Genomic DNA, 9,590 nt, shown 5'->3' with positions numbered 1-9,590 from the left:
TTGCAGTTCGAACCAGTTAAAACGATCGACGCAACCTCTGCGCGATGAGAAGTTAGATCGACGATGATTTCGAAGTGGGTAGAGAGGGCGGCACATGCGTCAGACACGTTCGACGGGCTGACGCTTGGTTCCACTTCCGCCTCCGCTTGAATAGATCTCGCGAGCTCGAAGAACACGCGTCAAGATCGGCGCGAGCAGCGGAATTTTTCGTTGGGATTTTATAAAATTCACGGGAGACTCGCGGTTCCAGCCGCGCGGGAATATCGGGAGCGCGGTTCTTCGATTTCATCGCACGTATCGTTCACCGCTGGAATGAGAATGGAACGACGGTGGAGGATCGAAATGATACGAAGGAGGCGGAGGTTTCGTTCGAATAGTCGCGCGTAGTATAAAGGACGCGGTGTTGGAGTCGCGTGCAACGCGAGAATGTCCCACCACTCTCTCTCTCTCTCTCTCTCTCTCTTTCTGCTTTGAGCCAAAAAATATTGCTATTACTTACGAGCTACGGTAATACTGCCACGGTATATTTTAATATCCAACGAAATATGTACGTGTAACGTGCTCCCGCTCGACGAACACGCGCACCATCGATCTCACGTTTCAGCCTGATCTACATCGACTCGAGCGTGTCTGTCGTGGTTCCCTTCTTCTGCTGCCGCTCGCATTCGTTATTCATGGAGCCAGACGTTTTGAACGATGGCTCGGTTACGTTCGACGCGTTCGACGCATTGACCACGTCCTGCCGGCACGCTCGTATTTTATTTAGGTTCGCGCACCATTTATTCGACTACTTAATCTAAGTGGTTTGATCGGTAACGCAGCTCTAACATCGATGCACGTTGGCTTCCGGGTCTGATATCGCCGTGGAGTCGAGCGATCACGCCTGACCGATGGAATGCGATCGCGCTGAGAGTAAAAACGTGGTCTGGATTTCTGACAAAGGACAAACGATAAGTACGCGGCGTTATTTCGCCACCGCGCGACTCTTTCAGCCGATTCGACGCGATCAGCCGCGAGAGTAACGCGCCACGAATGCTTCTCTCCTCGAGAACGACGTCGCGCGACAATAATAAATACCTTTAGCCGGAACAAATGTTGAGCTGTTCGATTGTCCAATGCCTCGTTGTTTCTCCGTTTTACGTGATACATGCGACCCTCTGAGTTAAAGTGCAGCTCGTCTAGAAGCTGACCAGCTTATGGAAGGCTTTGCGAAATTCCGGATTGAACACAGTGTAAATAACAGGATTTACGAAGCTGTTCATGTAGCCCAGCCAGGAGGTAACGATGAAGGCCGTGAGACCAGGTTGACAGTCCGCTTCCAGCTTCGAGCAGATCGCGTCCATGATGTTGCACGTGAAGAACGGCAGCCAGCAGATGAGGAAAACGCCTGGAATTGAAAATAGACTTTCTCTTCGTCGAGAGGGGCGATGCGAGTGGGGGAGTGGCACGGTTAGAACCCACCAGTCGAGTGCGACCTACCTAAAACGATGGCCAACGTTTTCGTGGCTTTGCGTTCCTTTTTCGCGGAGCTCTTCTCGCGTTTCTTCTTGCTCGCCTTGTTCGCCTTGTATATCGTGAACCTGGAGCCAGTCGCGGCGTTCTTCTTGTCCTTCTTACAGGTGGACGAGCTGGACAGAACGCTGGGTGTGCGGCCAAGTTGAAGGGGCAACAGCGAACCAGTGCTCTTAAACCTCTTTAATTCCTGCTTGTTCGCCTCGCCGCCGTTCTTTTTCGGCTGCAAGCTCTGACTGGTGGCCGCGCCCTTCGGAGGCGGCGAGGAGGAAGTGGAGGACGACGGGGCCGAGGTGATACGCGGGTTTGGACTGGGGCTCGAGTTCGTTTCCAGGGGCTCGTGAACAACCGTGCTGCTCGCCGCCCCGTCATACCCAGAATCCTTCCTAGCGTTCTGCGTTCCACCCAGCTGAGCTTGAGCCACTGCGCTGAAACGACAACTGCAATTCGAGTATCAGAAGCACACTCCTGCTGGCAGGCTTAACATCTCCAGTCACGGTTCGCGTCACGCTAGACCTGCCAGCGGAAGCGTTTCTTTTACCACGACTTGCTCAGGGAAACTGAGTTCGCGTTTACTGTTCGCGATGTTGCTGTGCACGAAATATTTGGATAGTCGAGCTACGCGAGCAGAGATTTGACAATAACGCCGTCAATGCGATTAAATTCGTTTTACTATTAACAAAACCACCCTCGCAGGTGTTGCTGTGCACGAAATATTCGGATAGTCCAGCAATTTGCGTAGAAATTTAACAATAACGCTGTCAATGCGATTAAATTCGTTTTACTATTAACAAAACCACCCTCGCAGCGATAAGTTTCAAAGACGTTCGCGCGTGAACGCGGTTTCCACCCTCGCGAAATCTACTCGTCGATCTTACGATCAGTTCGGTCAGTATTCTGAAACTGTTGTAGCGCGACGAGTTTCAGCACAGTTTGGCAAATTCAGAAACGCGTACCATGCAACGCACGTATCTTAAACAAAGGAGTCGACGTCCATCGACGTTCTTCCCGGTTCGTTACCTGCTACATTGACGCGTCGAGTCCGCGTCTTTCTCCTCGTTTTCACTCGCGTTTCGTTACCGCGAAACGAAAGGATCGAACAGGACCGCGTCTTTCGCGTTCATTCAACGCGACTCTGCCTCTGCCAACCCGCTGGACCAGCTCCACAAACAAATGAATCGATTTCACAGCGGACCGAGTTTAACGCTGTTTCGTCCCCATTTTTGTCGAGCGTGTCGCCAGGTAATTCTCTGCCCCAATGAATTATCGGCTCGCGGGGTAGCAGAAAAGATTCGTCGAGCCGTCCAACGCGAGAAACACGATTCCCCTTCTTTTGTTCGCCGCGCAACCCCTGCGAGGACGCTCTCGCGCGTATCTCGTTTAAACGGAAGATACGGTGCAATTAGTCGATGGCCAGCGGGAATTTCGAATCGCAGATAGCGAACAGGCGGCGAGACAAAGGTGGACCAGAAGCAACGGGGTCTTAATTCGACTACCAATTAAGATGGAACTTCAGATCGACGCTCGTTTCTCAGAGTAACCGAAAATTCGTTTCCAACCCCCTCGCGAATAAACATCAGACTAGCATTCTTCCCTTTGTCCGTTGTATACCATTGGTTTTGAATGCTAATTGATTTCAACCGGCCCCACCTTTGTTCAGCCACTATTGTTCTAGACCCATTAATTTCCAGCGGAAACTTTCGCCGCGTCGTTTCGACGTTTTCTACCACGGTCAGATAAGCCGCGGCTCCGGCTGTGAAATCCGCTAATTAGAAGTTTTCTGAGTTACTGAGTTCAGGGCAAAGTCGAATGGAAACGTTTGCACGCCCCAGTAAAGGGCGATCGCCGGTGGAGAGAAAAAAAGGGAGGTTTTATTGGACTCTTACGCTGCCTCCTCGACGACGGTGGCTAAAAAGAACTCGGTGCTCTTGTCGTTCGAGATGACCACCACGGGATCAAGGGGCGTCTCGTCCTCGTCCTCGTTGCTACCGGAAGCGGTGTTCGTCGGCTCCTCCATGCCTGGTGCCACGAGAGCCGCTGCGCCCAGCGCGGTCTCCGCAAACCTTGCCACAGAATACCCACTACGTGATCTTAGTCAAAAGCCTCTAAAAAAAAGCTTCTACACTTAGCATGCTTTTAGTTATTCCTCGACGACGCGTCGCGTTAATCCGACAAAGGGGTGAAAAGTTAATCTATCATGCACAAAGAGCGGCTACCACCTCGCGACTTCGCTACGAACTTTCACCCCGCGAACAAAGAACCCTGGCTTTTACTTCGTTGAATGTTCGCGACTCGGAGGGTATCTCGAGCTGCGTTTCAAGTGGGGATAAAAGTAGGCGAGAGAAATTGTTTCTCGACGGTGAATAAAGATCAGAGACGCTTCGCGACTCTGTCTCTTTTCGTTCTTTCGATCGATCGATAGGATCGCGAGACGTTTGTGAAATGTTCACCCTACGACGTTAACCGCGTGCGATTCGAGACGCGTCGCGGATACCTTCGAGCCACTGTCGTTAAGCGTATCGCACGGTTAACGTCGTCGAGTAATTTTGTGCGTGGTTAACGTGCACGTGCGCGTGTATGGGAGATTCGATTTTCGTATCATCCGGATAATATGGACATTCGTAGCAGGACGCGTGCCCTGGTAATCGGATTACTGGTGCCCAACGACCTTACGGATTGGTTAGGCAAACAGCCCCCGTATTCGCAGTTCAATTTAAACGATAACCCTGTCCCCGTCTTGGCGACGTTCGCCAGGGTGAAGTTCGCCAGCAATGGCATCCGATCCGCTCGATGGAACCACGCGAAAACAATTAATAATTCTGTTTCGCCAAGTTTCGTCGAGCGACGACGAAACAAATTGAGAAGTTTCGACGCCTTCGAATATTCTGGGGGCTGCTCTCGATGCAACGGGGCTAATATCTGAGAATCTATTATCTTGTCTACCGTGAACGTAACGCAACAACCCTCGATTTACGATAATCCGTTGAGACAAGGAAGTGCAAAGGGCGGTGTAATTTTGTGGAATTTACAAAAATAAAAAATGTGATCGTTGCTTTGGTGGCGACAAATTTTTGAGCACGTTAGAATCGATACGAGTGCGCTGTGAACGCAACGGAACTGCCCTCTATTTACGATAATCCGTTGCGACACGGAAGTGCAAAGGGCGGTGTAATTTTGTGGAATTTACAAAAATAAAAAATGTGATCGTTGCTTTGGTGGCGACAAATTTTTGAGCACGTTAGAATCGATGCGAGTGCGCTGTGAACGCAACGCAACCACCCTCTATTTACGATAATCCGTTGCGACACGGAAGTGCAAAGGGCGGTGTAACTTCAGGGAATTTACAAAAATAAAAAATGCGAACGGTTCTTTGGTGGCGACAAATTTCTGGGCACGTTAGAATCGACGCGAGCGCGCCAAGTGGCAGCATACGCGAGCAAATGCGATGTTTGCACATTGATGCTGGTTTGCAGATACAAACTCTGCGGGGATACGAGAGGACACGGAGAAAATGGAGATTCCGAGGAAACGACACGGATCTGAGATTACACGTTGAACAAGTAGGACTCGAGGGAAAAGACACGGTCGTGCAGTCAAAGTGTGACCATTACTAATAATCGCCTAACTCTAACTCATCGACGATGCTCGTACAACTCTAATACACAGTGTATAAGTTGATATCTATGAGGGACCTGTAAATAACTATTATCTAACTAGTACGCCATCAGCATTGGGATTCGTGGGACTTGGTTCATTAAGAAAACCATTAGCACAATATATCAACAAATTTCGTTATCTATATCTAAAAGTATAAATCCATAAAGAGAGAAATATTAAAAATAAAGCCAGGGTATGGTATTCAGCTGTACGTCTGAGCGTTTTCTTTCTACGAAGAAGGAATAACAAAAATGCAACTTTGTTAATCAAGAAACCTTTCGCATAATATATGAACAAATCTCATTATCTCCAGCAAAAAGTACAAATCTATAAAGAGAGAAATATAAAAAATAAAGCCAGGGTACAATATTCAGCTGTATGTCTGAGCGTTTTCTTTCCAGGAAGAGGGAATAATAAAAGTGGGACTTGGTTAATCAAGAAACCTTTCGCATAATACATCAACAAATCTCGTTATCTGCACCTAAAAGTCTAAATCTATAGAAAGGTAGGAATATTAAAATTGAATCCAGAACACGGTGTATTCAACTCTACGTCCGAGCATCTCCTTTCCACGGATAGGGAATAATAAAAGTGGATATTAAAATCGTCTACACCAGCAAGCAGGATCATCTATCGGTCCGTGAACGATGGAAGACGCGGATCCTTTTCGTACACAGCACTGTCATCGATGGACGAACGCGTGCGACACTTGGGAACAGGCGAGCACAAAAGCTGGCAATTAAATCGAAGCGAGGTAGTTGGCTATTCAAGGCGAGTACGGCGACCCCGGGACAACGGAAATGAAGCCTGCGCGCGAGAAAGGCGTATTATTCGGGGGATGCTCCTGGCTTAACTTCGCCTTAGCTCCTGCCCTCCCCGCGGTGCTGCTTTTCTTCCATCGAAGACGCTCTCCCTCGCCAATCTCCGTGAGATATCGCCTCGTTGAAATGCTAGAGTTACACGCGGGAAAATTGATAGAACGAATGGAGAAGAGGAGACGGGGAACGGCTCGCTCGAGGAGCACGCGATCTACGTTCGAAGCGAACCCAACTCCTCGCGCTACCCCTTCGAGGATGCGCATACATAGATTCTGTTTAAACAGCGCGCTCTTTGATCTTCGCAGAGCGCGCGAAACCGCGAGAATCGGCTGGAATCCGATCCCCACGTCGAGGTATCTCATTGAGAATGTCTGAGCACGCAGCTGATGGATATTTCGTTCTCCGTAAGCGTCGTGGCAAAGCGTCAGCTGTTCCGATACGAACGCGTTCTTCGCCGCGTAATCGCGCCCACCCCCTGGTCACGAAGCGATCTCTTATTTACGTGCAGGATTTCTTTGATCGGGACTGCGCGATCGCGCAAAGCGAGGCGGCAGACATTATACGAGGATCTTGTCGCGAGCACGGGTATGAATTATTGAATCGCAACAGCGCGCTTATCCTCGTGCAGCGTATAACATGCGACGGTGCATGCAAGCGGAGCGCATGCGACAGTAATTCTCTCGATTATCAACGAAGTATCCGCTTAGATTCTTATCGGTCCCTTTCCCTCTCTCGAGTGTAAACTCGAATTACAGCGACACGAAGCGACATTATCTATTCAAGCTCTCTCTCTCTCTATTTTTCTCTCGAGTCTCGCATCGCAAGTCGAGTCGAGAAAAACAACGAAACGATTCATGCTCTTTTTCCTCCCTTAATCAGCGTCGGATTCAAAGTGGTACTCCTGGAACATTCCTGGTAAATTTTTAAGGAACGCGAGAAACCTTTCGTGCCACGAAGTTGCACGGCCTTACCTTCGAGTATGCGCGATGTTCTCGATTATGCTGCCCGGTTTAATGTCGCCCAGGTTGGGCTTCCGGTTGGCCCTCGCCTTCTTCGCCCTGTTCCGCAGCGCCTGGAAATGGTAAATTGAAATCGTTGTCCCCAGATAAATCAACGAGCCAACGGGACGGATAAATCTTCCTATTCCATGGCGCAGTGGATAACTAATGACGCCTATTATCGAGTACGCATATCAAAAGCGACGGGATTTATCACGCCAGACCGCGCGAGGCAAGTATTTTCGAGGATCGAGAACGACGAGGACGTATCCGTCGACGGCTGGACGATGCGTTATCGAGAAATGCAACCTTTGACGCGATCAGCTGTTACGACTGAATGTAAAAGGAGGATGTCAGCACGGTTTACAGCGATGTTCGTCGAAAGGAAATCGTCTTCGCGCTTTTACGGTACCGATCGCGCAGCATCGCAGAGAATGGTCAAAGGTACGGGCGACAGCTCGTAACGATCGAGCGATTCTCTTCTTTATCGCACGCAGCCAGCGTTTCTCCTTTGAACTGGGCACATTCGGGATACTCCAGCACGCTGGCAACCGATAATTACCACGCTACATTTGCCCGAGCAATAATTACTATCCGTTCCGCGCGCGGGGGTTTATTTCACTCGACCATTAAACATAATTTCACGCCGATCGGGAATTAATATCGAGACGGATAAAACAGAACCCGAGCAAACAGAACTGTCTGCGTACACAGCGGCGTAAAATGTTGGAGAGGGTTGTATTTATGATTAACCGCCGCGCGATCGTAAAAGCTAACCAATCCGTGGGATACTTTGCTCCATATGGCGTTTAAATTATATAATTGTACAATTCAACCAATTTTACTTAATCCAACGACCGCGTTACAAACGAAGAGCTCAACCAATGAACTTTACCTCTTTCTTAATCGAGAATAATTTTCACTCTCTGATCTTTTCGCACTGGTCACGATAAATCGTATCAATCGAGCCATCGTTACTCACTTGTCGATCAATTTTATTTTAAACAGCCGTACGATCGTAAAAGCTAACCAATCCCTGGGATACTTTGTTCCATATGGCGTTCGAATTATATATTATGCAATTTAATTTTACTTCATCCAACGACAGCGTTACAAACGAAGAACCCAATCAATGAACTTTACCTCTTTCTTAATCCAGACTAATTTTTACTCTTTAATCTTTTCACGTTGATCACGATAAGTTACGAACGACGAACCCAACGAATGAACTTTACCTCTTTCTTAATCGAGAATAATTTTCCCTCTCTGATCATTTCGCATTGATCACGATAAATCGTATCAATCGAGCCGTCGAGGTTGATAGACTCGTCCCTCACTTGTCGATCAATTTTCTTTTAAACAGCCGTACGATCGTTCGTCAACCTTTTACCTTGAATATGTTGTAGTAGAGGAACACCATGATGATGCAGGGTATGTAGAAGCTGGATAGGCTTGAGTAGATGATAAAGTCCGAATTGTAGAAGAGGCATTGGTCCGGTATTCGATCGGGGGTGTTATTCAGCCCCAGAACAATTGGGCTGCCGATCGCGGCCGATATCGCCCAGACCAACAGTATCGTCAGCCACACTCTTCTATTGTTCTTGTGCTTGGCGTACTTTATCGGCCGGGTCACCGCGATGTATCTGCAATTCAAATTCGTTTCACGTATCGTACAGTGTACCCCCTGGTTCACGGGGGCATTACGTTACCGCAAATCAACCTGGGTATCCTAGCCGTGTTCAATTTGTTTCGTTTCTTTTTTCTCTGCCTTCCTCTCTTTCTTTCTTTCTTTTTAGCTCCTGATGTATCGTTACAGGGCCAGCTTTACCTCTGCGAGCGACTACAGGTTTCTGAGCAGTCCTCCACCGATAAGAAACGACGCCACGCCACCGTTTAATTGAAAAGTCGAACGGGGACAACGGTTGATTTAATTAAATCGGTAAATTAAACCGGTTCGCCGCTGAGGATTTCTGGATGAGCGACGACGCGTTGGACGGATTCAAATCTCGCGGCTACCGGGTACGCTCGCCAAGGGGAGATCCTTAATAGAGTGCAGCCATTTTTCTGCATCGCGGCATGCATATTTTAACATGCAGATGCGGGAATCCTTGGTATTGGACGCTGGGCCGTGGCATCCGCGGACGAACGCGATTCCATCCTGTTTTCGCAGGATGTCGTTCGCGTAATAACGCAAGCGTACGATTGAATTCCATGGAAATTGTTTGCAACCTTGAGAAGGATCACGAGATCAGAATTAATTGGCTTCTTTCTCGATTTAACGATAGCTGTTCGAAGGTTTCGACGAAACTTTCATTCAAAGGAATCATCCCTTTTAATTCGAACTCGTTTCGGTGTGTCACAGACCAGAGACCCGTTTTTCTCTGCCCTCAGGCCTGTTATTCGCGTCACGTAAACCGGTTAAATCAGCTACTCCCGTTTCCACGAATTTTCCCAGCATTTTTTGTGCCAATCGCTGTTACGCAATCCTTCCGTGCAACGGAATAAAAAGGGGAAAGCAACGGGAGCCAAGCAGCGTTTTACTTTCGAACAGGTTTGCTTCCGAATTACGATCATTATCCACCGCCTCTGCCGTCATCTCGTTCCT

At 48.5% G+C, this 9,590-nt stretch overlaps 1 protein-coding gene across 3 annotated transcripts in view; it reads right to left on the bottom strand.

The window, feature by feature from the left end:
* Nucleotides 1-798: 798 nt before the first annotated feature.
* Dop2r (dopamine D2-like receptor) overlaps nucleotides 799-9,590 on the bottom strand; it is a 99,503-nt gene continuing 90,711 nt past the window's right edge. Inside the window, exons 3-8 of one of the 3 annotated variants that reach the window (XM_076906904.1) lie at nucleotides 8,376-8,628; nucleotides 6,959-7,059; nucleotides 3,399-3,593; nucleotides 1,480-1,952; nucleotides 1,078-1,387; nucleotides 799-933 (exon numbers count right to left, since the gene is read on the bottom strand). In XM_076906904.1, coding sequence (XP_076763019.1) covers nucleotides 1,179-1,387; nucleotides 1,480-1,952; nucleotides 3,399-3,593; nucleotides 6,959-7,059; nucleotides 8,376-8,628 — 1,231 coding nt within the window. In that variant the 3' untranslated portion in view covers nucleotides 799-933; nucleotides 1,078-1,178. The remainder of the gene's footprint in view (nucleotides 934-1,077; nucleotides 1,388-1,479; nucleotides 1,953-3,398; nucleotides 3,594-6,958; nucleotides 7,060-8,375; nucleotides 8,629-9,590) is intronic. The other 2 variants (XM_076906905.1, XM_076906907.1) reach the window with 2 other exon arrangements.

Source organism: Xylocopa sonorina, chromosome 15 (assembly GCF_050948175.1).
Source record: "Xylocopa sonorina isolate GNS202 chromosome 15, iyXylSono1_principal, whole genome shotgun sequence".
NCBI classification, from domain to species: Eukaryota; Metazoa; Arthropoda; class Insecta; order Hymenoptera; family Apidae; genus Xylocopa; species Xylocopa sonorina.
The sequence above is the reverse complement of the archived record's forward strand: the minus strand, read 5'-3'. Positions and strand labels throughout refer to the sequence as shown.